The sequence below is a fragment of the Aulonocara stuartgranti genome, assembly GCF_965226115.1.
Source record: "Aulonocara stuartgranti genome assembly, chromosome: 19".
In the NCBI taxonomy this organism is placed as follows: Eukaryota; Metazoa; Chordata; class Actinopteri; order Cichliformes; family Cichlidae; genus Aulonocara; species Aulonocara stuartgranti.
This window is the reverse complement of record NC_138955.1, coordinates 9,597,235-9,613,178: the sequence shown is the minus strand read 5'-3', so window position 1 is coordinate 9,613,178 and position 15,944 is coordinate 9,597,235. Positions and strand designations below refer to the sequence as shown.

Sequence of the window (15,944 nt, the reverse complement as noted above, 5' to 3'; positions counted from 1 at the left end):
TGATTTTTCTTAAGCTGTGATTTTATTTTGTGATTTTTACTTTTATTACACCCTTTTTTAAAGTCGACATGGATAATATTAGCTGATAAACTTAGCATGCACATCATTAGAAAGTCAAATGTTTGCAGAAATATCGCAACAGCAGAAACATATAAAACACATCATATGCAGACAGGAAGTGTTGCTGAAGCTCTACTATGAGCAGTGGTCAGGGTCCAGGGTTTGAGTGATGGGGCTCTGTCCACTCAGACTGGCCTCACAGCTCACTGAGCCCGCCTTCCTCCACTGGTCTGCGGAGAGGCTCAGGGTGCTGCTCCAGCTGTAGCGGCCGTCTGTCCCCAAGACCTCCAGGCTGGTTGAAACCCCTGAGGATGTGCTGGTGCCCCCCACCTTCCAGCCCAAATTCCAGTTTGAGGGGAAGCCCCCGGTGGCCAAACACACCACAGTGGCACTACTCTGTTTGTCTTCCTCTTTGGATGGAGGGAGGACTGTGAGGGTGGGCCTCACCACACCCGCTGGAGGAGAAAAGGTTGAAGATAACCGAAAAAAGAGATACAAATATACAAACATCTGAATAAATATATATTTAGTGATTATTGATCAAACCTTTATTATTTCATGATGTTTTACAGTTAATAACTTGACCCTGTGATAATTTTCTTATTTGAAACTGACAAAGCTAAAGCACTCATGAGAATACAGTTAAAACTTCACATCTGTTTCTTTCACTTCCTTTAAACTTCATTTAAAATTGATCAACCATGAACACAAAATTGATCTAAATATACTGAGTTAATTTCCTTTTTCTAATATAAGTCGACAAAACATAATTCAATATTTGTTTTTATTTTATAATTCCTGAGTAAAAATACATTTTAAATCAAAGTCAGCTAAAACGTCACTATCACAGATTTTATTATTGTAACCGGATAATATTTAAAGTGAAATGAACCCAAAAAACCATCAAAATTTGTTTTCTGTAAGTTCAGTTCCTTAAAAGACCGAATGAATATTGATTAAAGAAAAGTTTCTTCCAAAATGTTGCCATGACATTAATAATAATCACTGAATTTAATCGAAGTTCTGTTTAATAGATTGATTTAAATGCTTAATAAATACTATGTTTATCAAAAATTACGAATTTCTGGTACTTACAGCCAACGATGAGTTTGGTTCCTCCACCAAAAGTCCACCACAGTGATACAAACTCATTAAGTGGCCGTACAAAAACCTCCTGCACTCTGAACAAACCTCTAACCACTGAAAATGAACCTTTTTTTCAAGTAAAACATCACAGTACACCTGATTAAATGCAGAAGATGATTTGACTAAAGTGACTTAAAATTATTTAATGAATTTGAATCATAATTGTCATTACTGTATTTTGAGTATTAAGAACTGAACGACAAAACGGAATTTTCACATTACACATATAAATTTTTTAAAACACACAAAACACTGTTTAAAACAGCAACCAGAAATGCCTCAAAAAAGCATGAATTGTGAAACTATGACAATATACTTAAGAACGTTATACAGGTATATTGTATTTATGATATCAAAATCAAAAATGAGCATACAGACCAGAGTGCCATTTTAATCCAGGTGTTAAAAATACGTAAATATGTTTCCAAATATGTTTTTCTCTATGGCATAAAATTATTAATGGTATTAATTCAATCAATTATTCTTCTGACTTTGTGCCTACGTTGCCTTCAGTGTGTTGAGAGCAGAGAAATGATTTCCATAGAGAGGAGGCTTTGCATCATCAGCTGATCCTCCAGAGAACTGAGAAGGTTTATAGTCCTGTGACTTCAACACTGCAGGACTCACATCTGTCAGTCAACACAGCAGAAAGCACAACCACCATGACTCTCATCACCATCCTCATCTGGACGCTGACCTGCTGCTGTTTTACAGGTTCATTCACTCAGCAACATTTCAAACATGATGTGCTGCTTTTTCTCTCATTGATTTCTGCTGATAAATGAATGATTTGTTTTTGTCTGCAGGATGCAGCGGTCAGGTGACTGTGACTCAACCTCCAGTACTGACATTTACTCCTGGATCCACTGTCACTCTGACCTGTAGGACCAACCCAGCAACATATTCCAACTGTGGTGATAGTCGTCAGTGTATGGCCTGGTATCAGCAGAAATCTGGACAGACACCAAAACTTCTAATAAAGCAAGTGAGCATAAGTCATTCAGGAACGCCAACTCGATTTAGTGGCAGTGGAAGCAGCTCTGACTTCTCTATGACCATCAGTGGAGTTCAGACTGAAGATGCAGCAGTTTACTACTGTCAGAGTTACCACTACATAAACAGTGCTGATGTGTTCACACAGTGATTTGTAGTCGTACAAAAACCTCCCTCAGTCAGACTGCAGAGAAACTGAGCTGTTACAGCAGGAACTGACTGCAGCTGCTGAAGAGGAAGAAACTCTGACACAGACCAGTGAACACAGAGCTGACAGTAACCTCACCAAGCACTAAATACTCATCTACACTTCTTTTGGGGAATTCTGAAATATCCACTCCCTTTTATCATCTTCAATGCCCTTTACCAACATAGAGCAGGGCAGCTATCTGAACACTGCTCCAACAGAGGTCGATCATCTTGTTAATAATTTTGCCTCCTCACTAAGTATGACTCTGGTTACTGTAGCTCATGAGAAAAAGAGATCCTCAAATCAAAAGTACTTGACTCTGTGGTATAACTCTCAAACACGCACCTTAAAGCAGATAACTTATAAGCTGGAAACAAAATGGCGTAAAACAAAGTTAGAAGATCATCTTTTTGCTTTAGTTTGCTGCATTATAAGAAAGCCCTCTGTAAAGCTAGAACATCTTTCTATTCATCACTGATTAAAGAAAATAAGAACAACCCAAGGTTTCTCTTCAGCACTGTAGCCATGCTGACAAAAAATCAGAGCTCTTTTGACTCAACCGTTCCTTTAATGTTAACTAGTAATGACTTCATGAACTTCTTCACAAATAAAATTTGAACCATTAGAGAGAAAAAATACTCATAATCGTCTCACAGATGTAACATTATCTACAGCAACTTTCAGTGCCATTAATATTCATATAGAGTCTTTTTCTCCAGTTGGTCTTTCTGAGTTAACTTCAGTAACTGCTTCCTCAAATCATCAACATGTCTTTTAGACCCCATTCCTACAAGACTGCGCAAAGAAGTCCTGCCATTAATTAATGCTTCAATCTTAAACATGATCAACCTGTCTCTAGTAATCGGCTATGTACCACAGGCCTTCAAGCTGGCAGTAGTTAAACAGTTACTTAAAAAGCCTTCTCTTGACCCAGCAGTCTTTGCCAGTTAGTCTTAGCTTTCTTTCATGTCTGGCAAGGCACCCAAAGCGCTTTACAATGCCACTATTCATTCACTCTCGCATTCACACACTGGTGGAGGCAAGCTACGGTTTGTATACACACAAAAGTAACAAGAAAATGGCAGACAGGAGGGAGACACAGCTGACCCTAATTAGACAAGACAACAGTGAAGCAAAACCCAAAACACTGAACACTGGACGTGGGTGTTTTAAAAGAGGTAAAAGAGGAAATACAAGACAGAAAGCCACAATTCCCAGAATAAAACTTAAAACAAAAACAGAAAACACTGGGTTGCAGTGTAACTGCTGAAGCTCTACTCTGAACAGTGGTCAGGGTCAAGTGATGTTTCCAGTAACTCAGGTTATAATGTTTGGCGAGGTGAGAGTTTTTTTATTTGTTTGTTTTTAATTCTGTTTGTGCTGCTCATGTTTCTCTGATTTAACCTGATACATTTTCTGTTGTTTTTTCCTCAAGATTCACATCATTTTAGTCCTCATTTCAAAGTCATTTGCCAAAAGTTTTCTAACTCTGTTAAGCCAAGCCTGTAAGGGACTGTGACCGTCAGCACCACAGGGAGTTGCTGGACTTGGTACCTTTAGAAACCTGGACAGCCTTCCAAACTCAGGAACTCCATCTTGACTCCAAGGCAGTAGATCTGGTTCTCAGTACACTTTATCCACCAGTGATCTTCAGGCAGTAGATGCTGCAGATTATTACTGTGGGTTACCATGGTAGTAAAGTGTTTACACAATGATTCATGGCTGCATAAAAAATTTCTTCACTTTGGCTGAAGGCTGCGGGTGTAGAGTTTTCAACTGCAATGAGAATAACTAGTCTCTCTCTCTCTCTCTCTCTCTCTCACACACACACACACGCGCACGCACGCACGCACGCACGCACGCACGCACGCACGCACGCACACACACACACACACACACACACAGGTATTTGTTTGTAGGTTCTGTTTTGAATGCTTGCTGCGCTTCACTGATCCTAAACCAGTTTAAGAAGAACCAGCGGGAAACATCTGTGCAGAGTCTCTGACAGTGAGATTTTTCATAATGATGATGATGTTACCAACTTCACTGCTGATCACAATCATGCTCAGACTTCAAGGTGATGAGTGATGTGGTTCTGTTATATTCTCTGTTATGTTGTACTTTACATCACACTGTCATTTTAACAAAGTAACATATTTTAATTTCCAGGATCAGATGCCAGTTCATCTGTGACTCAGTCTCCTGTGTTTAAAGCTGCTGCTTTGGGGGAGACAGTCTCTCTGAGCTGTACAGCCAGTAAAGGAGTTGATGATGATCTCAGCTGGTATCTACAGAAACCTGGACAGCCTCCCAAACTGCTGTTTTACAAAATCAGCAGACGCCAGTCTGATACTCCGAGTCATTTCAGCAGCAGTGGATCTGAGCCTGAGTTCACTTTGACAATCAATGGAGTTCAGGCTGCAGATGCAGGAGATTACTACTGTATGGGAGTGTATTCTGACCCAGCATTCACACAGTGATTCAGAGTCGTACAAAAACCTCCCTCAGTTACTATTTGCAGTGTTGCAGCTGTGAGCTTCTGATACAGACTCTGACATGCATCACTGGTTCACTGAGTCCACTTTCAGAGGTGGAAACTAAAATATGTATTCATTCCTGATCACATCATTAAGAAGATTTTAAATTAAGTAACACTGTTTAGAATCTGCAATATATTATGCTTATCTCACTACATTTTGTATTACTTCTAATTTGCTGTGGATAATAAGGTAATATGAAAATAATTTTGTTTATACAGTACATTTAAATCACAAAGTTATAGGGTGCTTCACATTTTAAATAAAATCAAATTATAAGAAATACTTTTTTATATCACAGCACACATAAATACATATTTAAAACTAATTGGTGACAACAAAGGTCAAAATTAAACCGCCACATGATCGGGATAACGAAAACTAGCAAAAATTGCAGAAAAATGTATTTGGTTAATTTTATTAATTTGATTAGTAAAATTTTAATATTAATTCTACAGTTTGCCAGAAGGCCACGAAGGGATGCAAGAGAACATGTGTTGTTCTTTGATGATACTTTGAGTCAGATTTTTGCAGTATTAATTCCTTGAGAAAACCAGACTGGATGGGCTTAGAGGCTCAAAATCCAAGTCTTAGTCAAAAAACTTGCACAGAAAATTTATCTAGTCATCAAAACCAAATATTGAACCCAGACCCTGTACACAGTTTTTAACTTAATCAGCTACTTTGATTTGAACTTAACAATGATTGCATTCCATACATGAAAATGTTGTTTGTATTTGTTTTTTCAGTTTCCTACCACAGGGTTGGAATCAGGTGTTAAAGTTGGATTTGGGAGGTTGAAAGTTCAGCTGTAGCAGGGCAGCAGCGACTTTACATTTTGCAACATATAAGACCATATTACATTCGTGATGGAAAATATTCCAACTCTTCACCAGTATAAAGCTGGATTTTAGTTGGTATCTTTATCTTTTGTTTCAAAGGTCAACAGCAATCGCTGACTTTGCACACAAATAAGCCTTTAAAAGCTTCTCCCCAAGAACAAAACAAAAGTGATTTTTCTTAAGCTGTGATTTTATTTTGTGATTTTTACTTTTATTACACCCTTTTTTAAAGTCGACATGGATAATATTAGCTGATAAACTTAGCATGCACATCATTAGAAAGTCAAATGTTTGCAGAAATATCGCAACAGCAGAAACATGTAGCTTCATCAAAATATAAAACACATCATATGCAGACAGGAAGTGTTGCTGAAGCTCTACTCTGAGCAGTGGTCAGGGTCCAGGCTTTGAGTGACGGGACTCTGTCCACTCAGACTGGCCTCACAGCTCACTGAGCCCGCCTTCCTCCACTGGTCTGCGGAGAGGCTCAGGGTGCTGCTCCAGCTGTAGCGGCCGTCTGTCCCCAAGACCTCCAGGCTGGTTGAAACTCCTGAGGATGTGCTGGTGCCCCCCACCTTCCAGCCCAAATTCCAGTTTGAGGGGAAGCCCCCGGTGGCCAAACACACCACAGTGGCACTACTCTGTTTGTCTTCCTCTTTGGATGGAGGGAGGACAGTAAGGGTGGGCCTCACCACACCCGCTGGAGGAGAAAAGGTTGAAGATAACCGAAAAAAGAGATACAAATGTACAAACATAGGAATAAATATATATTTAGGGATTATTGATCAAACCTTTATTATTTCATGATGTTTTACAGTTAATAACTTGACCCTGTGATAATTTTCTTATTTGAAACTGACAAAGCTAAAGCACTCATGAGAATACAGTTAAAACTTCACATCTGTTTCTTTCACTTCCTTTAAACTTCATTTAAAATTGATCAACCACGAACACAAAATTGATCTAAATATACTGAGTTAATTTCTTTTTTCTAATATAAGTCGACAAAACATAATTCAATATTTGTTTTTATTTTATAATTCCTGAGTAAAAATACATTTCAAATCAAAGTCAGCTAAAACGTCACTATCACAGATTTTATTATTGTAACCGGATAATATTTAAAGTGAAATGAACCCAAAAAACCATCAAAATTTGTTTTCTGTAAGTTCAGTTCCTTAAAAGACCGAATGAATATTGATTAAAGAAAAGTTTCTTCCAAAATGTTGCCATGACATTAATAATAATCACTGAATTTAATCGAAGTTCTGTTTAATAGATTGATTTAAATGCTTAATAAATACTATGTTTATCAAAAATTACGAATTTCTGGTACTTACAGCCAACGATGAGTTTGGTTCCTCCACCAAAAGTCCACCACAGTGATACAAACTCATTAAGTGGCCGTACAAAAACCTCCTGCACTCTGAACAAACCTCTAACCACTGAAAATGAACCTTTTTTTCAAGTAAAACATCACAGTACACCTGATTAAATGCAGAAGATGATTTGACTAAAGTGACTTAAAATTATTTAATGAATTTGAATCATAATTGTCATTACTGTATTTTGAGTATTAAGAACTGAACGACAAAACGGAATTTTCACATTACACATATAAATTTTTTAAAACACACAAAACACTGTTTAAAACAGCAACCAGAAATGCCTCAAAAAGCATGAATTGTGAAACTATGACAATATACTTAAGAACGTTATACAGGTATATTGTATTTATGATATCAAAATCAAAAATAAGCATACAGACCAGAGTGCCATTTTAATCCAGGTGTTAAAAATACATAAATATGTTTCCAAATATGTTTTTCTCTATGGCATAAAATTATTAATGGTATTAATTCAATGCTTTTTCTCTCATTGATTTCTGCTGATAAATGAATGATTTGTTTTTGTCTGCAGGATGCAGCGGTCAGGTGACTGTGACTCAACCTCCAGTAGTGACATCTACTCCTGGATCCACTGTCACTCTGACCTGCAACACCAATCCAAAAGTTTATACCTGGACAGATGGAGGTAGCAGAGTACACTGGTATCAACAAAAACCTGGACAAGCACCAAAACTTCTTATTTACAATGGTATAAACAAACCATCCAGTGGTGGAGTTCCAGCTCGATTCAGCGGAAAAGGGAATGGTATTGATGCTGCTCTGACCATCAGCGAAGTTCAGGCTGAAGATGCAGCAGTTTACTACTGTCAGAGTGCTCATCAAATAAACAGTGCATGGGTGTTCACACAGTGATTTGTAGTCATACAAAAACCTCCTTCAGTTAAACTGCGAATATACTAAGCTGTTGCAGCAGGAACTGACTGCAGCTGCTGAAAGAAACTCTGACACAGACCACTGAACACAGAGCTGATGAGTGCTCAAAGACTTTAAGCAAGCAATAATAATCATTATTTACTATATTTCTGAAGTGTAATTTATAGAAAGATATTTTGAAGAATTAAAGACACCACATAACTAATTTTATGTTCCCATTTAATCAGTACAAAATTAAACAATTCTTACTCGAGTACACATTTCAGTTATTATAACTGAAAACAAAAACATTTTCCACTATCAAATATCAACAGATATAAAAGATGTGGCAATCTAAATGTCACACTATTTCTTTTCACTGATTGGTTTAGGATTCCCAATAAAATAATAAAAATAAATAAATAAAACTCCACAGCCTCACACAGAAGACTCAGACATTTCTTTTTAATGCTTGTGAAAGATTTACAAGCAATACAGTTATAACCATCAAAATCTAGACTTAGTGAATCTGATAAATCTTTTTCTGTGAGGTTTCTAAAAATTTAAGAAAAAAATTACAATAACAAATTAATTTTCTATGTTAGGAAATACAGTAAAAATCCTTGGAATAACTTGGATGATCTAATAATATTTGACCCATTTCAAAGCATAATGCTTGTGTGCTTTCAATTCAAAGTTATTTCTTATTAAGATGCAACAAAAACTCAAGTATCACTGATCTTATGTAGGGTGTGAACAGTCTGATGTTATAAGAGTTTTCTGTGATTTTGGTTTTTAACAGGTTCATCAGGTCACTAATGTAACAAAGCTGAATAATTATTTCACTTTGCATTTCACACACAAATTTTCTCTCGTGCAAACACGATATTGGTTTGACTGTATGGGTTTTGTTTTGAATGATTGCCAGTTTTACCAGTTTAAGAAAAGTTCATCTTTAATCATCAGTGATATACAGGCTGTAGATACTGGAGAGTGTTTTGCTGACTCTAACCTCACTAAGTACAAATTACAGATTTAGGTTGATTGATTGTATTACATGAATTTTGTCTGAATTTTGAAATAGGGATTTTAAAAATTCTTACACCAAGTTATGTTCTGTTCACATTTCCTGACAAAGGTGGCTGTTTAAATATAATAATGATAATAGTAATAATAATATTAAAGGTCATGTTACGTTTATAATGTAACATGACCTGTAAGATTGCTGATCATGCTAAAAGCATGTCCAACATGTTCCAGCAGTTCCACCATGACTCCCATCACCATCCTCATTCACACTCTGACTTACAACTGTTTAATAGATCAGAAATACTTTAAACACAGAAAATAATTTCATCACCAAAAACCCAGATTAGCGCTCATATAAATTCATAAATTTGCAGGCACTATGTTAGTCTTGCAGATATAAGCATATTTTTGGCGTTAAATAAAGACATAGTGCATTATCATTCATCACAATGTTCAGTCAAAATTTAATTTTACAAATTTGAGGCAAAAATGTAAGTGCATAAAATGAAATTGTATGCAGATACAAGTGCATCTATTTTCTTTTCCAATCCAGGGTGCTGTTGACAGAAAACACAATATTGCTTTTACTTTTTAAACTCGAGGAAATGTTTGCAGAATATGCCTGCATTTGTAGCTGTAAAAAATACTTTTACAATTTTTACTAGTTGTTTGAGTTAGACCTACTCACCAATCACTGATCGTGCACTGTGGCACAATCAAAAAATAACTCTCACTTGGTCGTAATTTCGCTTAAATTCACAAGAGGGCAGTGTTGACGTAAACTAGGATTGCAAAGGGAAGGTAGGGGTCTGCTCGAAAAAGTAACGTTTTCCATTTGCGACACAGGTGAGTGCAGATATACGGAGGTGAAATACACCAAGCGTTACAAAAGCAAATGCACAGCGTGTGAGGTCTTGTGCAGGATTTCTTACTTGGAGTATGTGACTGAACTGGTGATTCCACCATAAGTTAAACAACCACAAGATATTTGCTGGAGGCTTAGTGGAGCTTCTATTACGTTTTTACAATAAAGAGGTTTCCGCGTTCTTACGGGAAGTTGATCTTTGGTCAGTGCGGAAGGGAAGTTTAACTAGTCTACGTTCTAACTAAGGTGCTTCCAGGCGCACGTCGTTTTATCAGATAGATTGTCTTTACTTTGCATAGACCCACAGAGGCTTCGCGATTCATTTATCATTATGTCATCTTTGCTTTAACGCATCCGCACCTGGCGTCGATTATTGCGCGCTCTCTTCTCTCGGCTTATATAGGCTACTCTGAAAATGAGTGATCCGAGAACAAACTGTTTAAAAACAGCACTTCAGTTGACTTCTCAACTAATGTTGGTAGGTGAGACTTTTTCAGCCTTGCTACAGTTTTTACTGTATTATCTTGTATTCTCCTTCCAATCATATTACCAAAATTAACTTTATTAGAGTGATTAATAGGGTTTTTACTTTTGCCAAGTGTTGATTCTTTCTTCTGTTTAAAATAGTAAATACAGTATTTAAAAAAAAAAAGCTACTGATATAAAAGATGTTGTTTGCGATTTTACATGTAAACCTTAGTGCCGAGTCACATGTCACGCGACAGAGAAGGTCATGTGAGAAACAGGAACTACAGAAAAATCAGAGTAAGGGAGAGTGGAAGATTTATTATTATATTTCTTTTTATAATCATGCCTGTTAAAAAACGTATTTGTACATTTTAACAGTCCATGTTTACTTCCCTTTATTTTATTTTATTTTATTGTTACACAGTGCAAACCTATGATTAGTTCTGTGGTAACTGTATGAGTTTTTTAACAAAGTTAGTAACATAAAAAACAAGCTACACACCTGAGAACAGTAGAAAGAACCAATGCTCTCCTCGTTCTTCAAATAATTCATTTTAAGCCATTCATATTTGAATTTTCCTCTGAATTTCCTGGACAAAAGAATAAGGAACATGTATAACTGCTGTGAGTTATTTTTTAAATTTGATCATACCTCTGTGATTTTCTTGAAACAGTGTTGAATTAAATTAACGCACAGTTATAACAGCTAGGGTAAGCCAACAGCAATGCATCAGTGGGTGGAAGGTTGCCAGCTGAATTCCAAGAACTATGATGTGAGGCATGTAGCCCAACTGGTGTAGTAACACTTCTGTAGCTGCTAGGTTAGAAAGCTTCCAGGTGAAAATAGGTTTGAACAAAGTATCTTGTAAAAGAAAGAGTTATTCTCTTTGGACACGTTGTTGTGTGTACGATGAAACCAGAAGAGTTGGCAGATATTGAGCTTAGCAAAGATGGCTTGGCAAAACAGGAGACCTCTTACTAAGTTATTGTCATAAAGAAAAGATGTGTGGTTATCTGTGGTGATAACCCATGAAGCTGTATATAGCATGTGTAAATATAACTTTTATAATTTCTTATTCTAATTTATCAGGCAGTGGGGATACTGGTGTGGCTGAATGGAGTTTACCTGCTGATAAAGTATGGAGAGAATAGCCGCTTTTTTTCAGAGTCCTACATGACCCTGACAGTTTTGGTCATAGTCACTAGTGCTGCGTTGCTATTGGTCACCGGATGCCTCGGCTCCTGGGTGAGCCTCAAGGATTCCATCTGTCTACAGGGACTGGTGAGGCTGTCAGTCTGTTTGTGACTGTGATTATCTCTATGTGTATGTAGTGTTTGGAGTTTACATAAAAAAGTGTTTTCTTCTCCAGTTTGTTTACCTCCTAGTTGTGGTCTTTTGTGTGAAAAGTACGGCTTCAGCACTGGCTTATTTCCACTCAGTGACGGTATGTAAGATTACTTAAAAATTAATAAGCATTGGACAATTGTGCTTTCATGATAAAAGAAGATTATTCTTGGGATAAAGAGGCATATGTGTTTTTGCTCCTTGTCTCTTCCAACTTTTTCTTTAGCTGGATACAGAGATGGCTCCCTTCAGTGGAGTGTTTGAGAACTACACCGGCAGCAGCGAGGACTCCAATTCTCGATCTGTGGATGCTATGCAAGAGGAGGTTTGTACTTTAATATGTCAAATGGACATGACTATGAATCCCTACAAAAGCTTTTTTTTGTTGTTGTTGTTGTTGTTGTAAAACTTGTGTAGCTTGTGCAGCAGTAATACTAAAACAACAGCTATATCTTCTAAATAGATGATGTTTTAAAAATCAAAATATATAATCTTTCCTTAATGGAAATTTTCACTCAAGAGGATATTTAGGTATTGACTGAAAGCGTCCCATAAGATGCCTATAAAGTGCTATAATTTTCAGCCCTGATCTGCTTTACCTCATCCAGAAAAATCAGGCTTAAAGTAAGTTGTCCATAATACATGGACAAATGTATTATGGTCAGATATAATACATGATATATTAAGAAATTCTAATAAAAAACAAATCCTGTTCATACTCATGTCAATCAAATATAATATATGTACATTTTGACAGTTTCCACTGTCTTTTACTAACTTGTGGTGATTTTTTTTGGTCTCCGTTAGCTCAAATGTTGTGGTGTGAAGAACTACACGGACTGGCTGGAAACCACCTGGTTTAATAAAAGTGGAGGGCTCAGGTTTCCTTACAGTTGCTGCAACGTTACTTTCCCCACTTGTAATGGCACTGTTTACCAGCCATGGCAAATTTACACACAGGTAGACATGTGCATCCTGATAAATTCATCAAGCTTCTTCATGAAGGTTTGATTAGACCCATATGATTCTCTGATTTTCTTGTTCATTGACTCAATCTTTCAGGGCTGCCAAGAGGAGCTGTCGAAGGTCATACAGTTTGCGCTGAAAATGGACATGTGGAGCTCCCTATTAGTTTATGTGGTGGAGGTTTGAAAGACTTTAAACATTTCTGAACTGCATATTGTGTATACATTGCATATAAAATGCACACCTGAAAGAAAAATGAAACACTGGGAGACTGTTATCATGAGAGCAAGCTTTAATCTTATCTTTAATTTTAGTTTGGCCAAATATTTAGCACAATATCTAATATGTAAATTCAATTTTATTTATACAGCGCCAAATCACAACAACAGTCACCTCAAGGTGGTTTATATTGTAAGGGAGACACTATAATAATACATACAGAGAAAAACCGAACAATCATATGACCCCCTATGAGCAAGTACTTTGGCGACAGTGGGAAGGAAAGACTCCCTTTTAACAGGAAGAAACCTCCAGCAGGCCAGGCTCAGGGAAGGGTGGCCATCTTTCTTCCACATGCCTTGGAAGAGAAAAAGAGATTAATAACCAGTATGATGTCAGAAAATAGACAAATGCACAACAAAATTTCCAAAGCCTGGACTGACATATTGAATTGACCTATTTTGTCAAACAAAAAAATCTAAAATCCAACTCAATTAGTAGCAACCTTTTAACATTAAGGACTGTTTACAAAGATGTGCTGCCAGCTGGATGCCGAGTAAAGCTCAACAACTTTCAGGTCCTAAGCTTGTGACATTGGAAATAACATTTCACTGCGCACCATTATCACTGCCTGTGTGGAAGTCCATTTGACATATAGTGTTATTTATTCCATTGGCAAAATAAAAATGTTGTTTAAAGCAGTCGTTAAAAACATGAACAATAATTTGATAGTTTTTTATTAAAATCTTTAAAATGTGTCACATTTTAATGAATATTTAAACTTTTCACACTCCATTTTCTCTACATCACACATGTTAACTAAGGTGGTTAACAACATAAAAGCTCATCTGTTACAATGATGAATCCACCTAAACATCTTCTGCATCATGCAATTTATCAATGGTTTTACTTCATTTAGTGGTGTTAGATTGAGCTTTTAATCATAAATTCTTACACATGTTTAACACAGGCTGCAGAAGGTGATTATTTGCCAATAACCAAAATCCTGCTCTTTTTCTTTCTTCTCCTGCAGATTGGGTTGTTTGTGATGGTGAAACAGCTCATGAGAACAAATAGATCTACGAGGTACCAAGTACTGGAGAAAAACTAAAGATGCTCTAATGGATGGAAGATCACTACACTTTGAATAGATATAGTTCAAATGTCAAAACTATTGAGTCATTTGCCGGTACACTATGAAACATGTAAAACTGGAGAAAGTCGTTTTGTGTAATACATGTACAGATGTCTATTGTTATCACTGGATTGTCTGTCACCAAAAGACTGACAGTTTTTTGCAATAAACATTAGAATCAGAATACTTTAATAATCCCTAAAGAACTTATGTAATTATGTAAACATACTGCAGAACTGGCCTGTGTGGACTTCTGGCCTGACAAAATGTAGGCAAAGATGGGGCAAAGGGCTTAGAGATATATCCTAAATTAGGTTTGATCAATATGAGTTACTGTCAGACTTTTTTTGGCCTACAGAGAGCTGGCACATTTCTGCTATAGCTCTCTCAAGCAATATTTGTGTTGAGTGTGTGTGGTTGAATTGTGGTAAGTTTGTATCTTGATTGTCAGTGCATTACTGTATGTGGAGAATTCCATCACTGCCTGTGTAATAATGTTTTGTTATTAGACTGAAAGTGGTGCATACAGAATTACTTTATAAAAGAAATATAAATGAAGTGGAAACTAATTGTATACTTTACATTGCATTTAGCAATTTAAGCTTCTCTGCACTGATATTCACATGTGATCCCTATCCCTATGGTCACTAAATTGTGACATGGACTTTTAAGATATAATAATATTTTTCAACAAGTCAACCAACAAACTATTTTTCGTTTTCCTTAAGACCCAGAGAAATATTCACCCTTTGCCAAAACCTGGGGTTTGTCCATTTGATGTAGATGAAAAATAAACCTAATGATGCCATTGTTGGAAAGCCAAATTATTGTTATTTTATTTTCTATTTTATATAGACGTGCCTTTAACAATAATGCCCTCTGATCAAAGAAGCTTGGTTATCCCTTATTTATCAAGTGCCTCATCATGTGAGCCAAGGTGTGAAAAAAGGTGTGGATCATTACCACCAGATGTTTCGGCTGAACCACTGTGAGATCCTATCATGTGATCTATTGAGGTCACCTGACACAGGAATGTAATGTCATGTATTTTTTTTTTAATACTGTATAGATTTTCCTTACTAATTTACTTTTTGCTGCAAATGATTAGCTATTTCAAACTCCACTAAGTAAAAAAGGGCAACTTTTCTGAAAAGTTTTTATGTTGGATTTGCATGCTGGGAATTTAGTTACTTGTACTTCTTAATCCTATACTCCCAGTCATTTGTCTGAAATGTCCGAACCTGTCAAAATAAACAATTTGGTTTTCCAGTATAGTAAGCCAGGTGAGAGTCATTTTAAATTATGTTAAGCAAGCAAAGAAAAATGCTCAAAATGCTCAAAAAAAGAAGGGGAGGAGAGGGCAGTGTGAGTGTAGTGCTAGGACTTTGGATGTGAGCAGCGCTGGAAATTAGCACAAAACATGAAGTTCTGATGGATGAGTAGCTTGTGTTTTTGTACTCATACTGTAATAGTTTGTGTGTGTGTGTGTGTGTGTGTGTGTGTGTGTGTGTGTGTGTGTGAGAGAGAGAGAGAGAGAGAGAGAATATGAGATGCTGTGTTTTAGGGCCCAAGAAAATATCTGCCTGTGGCAATTTTTCATTACGGCTTGGGGTCAGTTTTTGTGGGAAGGTTATAAGGGTTATAAGCCAATAAGACTCCCTAATGTCAAGTATTTATTTTAAAGGGTTAAAAACGGAAAATAAAAATACACGTTACCTCCTTACAAAGATGTTTTAATGATAATATTATTAATAAAAATATAATAAATAATAAAAAACATAGATAAATATAATTACAAAATTGGAAGGATTGATGTTTATTATCATTGTTGATGTTGTTGTTGTTATAATTATTGCTGAATTTAGAATTAAGTCGAAATTTCGAGATA

At 36.4% G+C, this 15,944-nt stretch overlaps 2 protein-coding genes and 1 long non-coding RNA gene across 5 annotated transcripts in view; 1 reads left to right on the top strand and 2 right to left on the bottom strand.

The window, feature by feature from the left end:
- Positions 1–1,867, bottom strand: LOC309696216. Its single transcript, XR_014273386.1, has 2 exons — positions 1,156–1,867; positions 1–515 (listed from the first exon to the last, which is right to left on the bottom strand). It is a non-coding gene; the product is annotated as an uncharacterized lncRNA (long non-coding RNA).
- A 3,968-nt stretch (positions 1,868–5,835) lies between these two features.
- Positions 5,836–15,944, bottom strand: part of LOC309695062 (immunoglobulin lambda-1 light chain-like) — a 32,300-nt gene continuing 22,191 nt past the window's right edge. The window contains exons 3-4 of one of the 2 annotated variants that reach the window (XM_082515464.1): positions 7,109–7,142; positions 5,836–6,468 (exon numbers count right to left, since the gene is read on the bottom strand). In XM_082515464.1, the coding sequence (XP_082371590.1) occupies positions 6,146–6,468; positions 7,109–7,142 (357 nt within the window). In that variant the 3' untranslated portion in view covers positions 5,836–6,145. Of the gene's footprint in view, positions 6,469–7,108; positions 7,147–15,944 lie in introns of both variants that reach the window. The other variant, XM_082515463.1, reaches the window with a different exon arrangement.
- Positions 9,818–14,880, top strand: tspan37 (tetraspanin 37). Of its 2 annotated transcripts, none has more exons than XM_082515021.1 (7): positions 9,818–9,904; positions 11,482–11,673; positions 11,762–11,836; positions 11,963–12,061; positions 12,544–12,696; positions 12,799–12,882; positions 13,955–14,880. In XM_082515021.1, exons 2-7 carry the CDS (start codon positions 11,566–11,568, stop codon positions 14,030–14,032), a joined length of 597 nt encoding a protein of 198 aa, XP_082371147.1. In that variant the 5' UTR covers positions 9,818–9,904; positions 11,482–11,565; the 3' UTR covers positions 14,033–14,880. The 2 variants fall into 2 exon arrangements, with proteins under 2 accessions (XP_082371147.1, XP_082371146.1); XM_082515020.1 differs by lacking the exon at positions 9,818–9,904 and adding an exon at positions 9,964–10,401.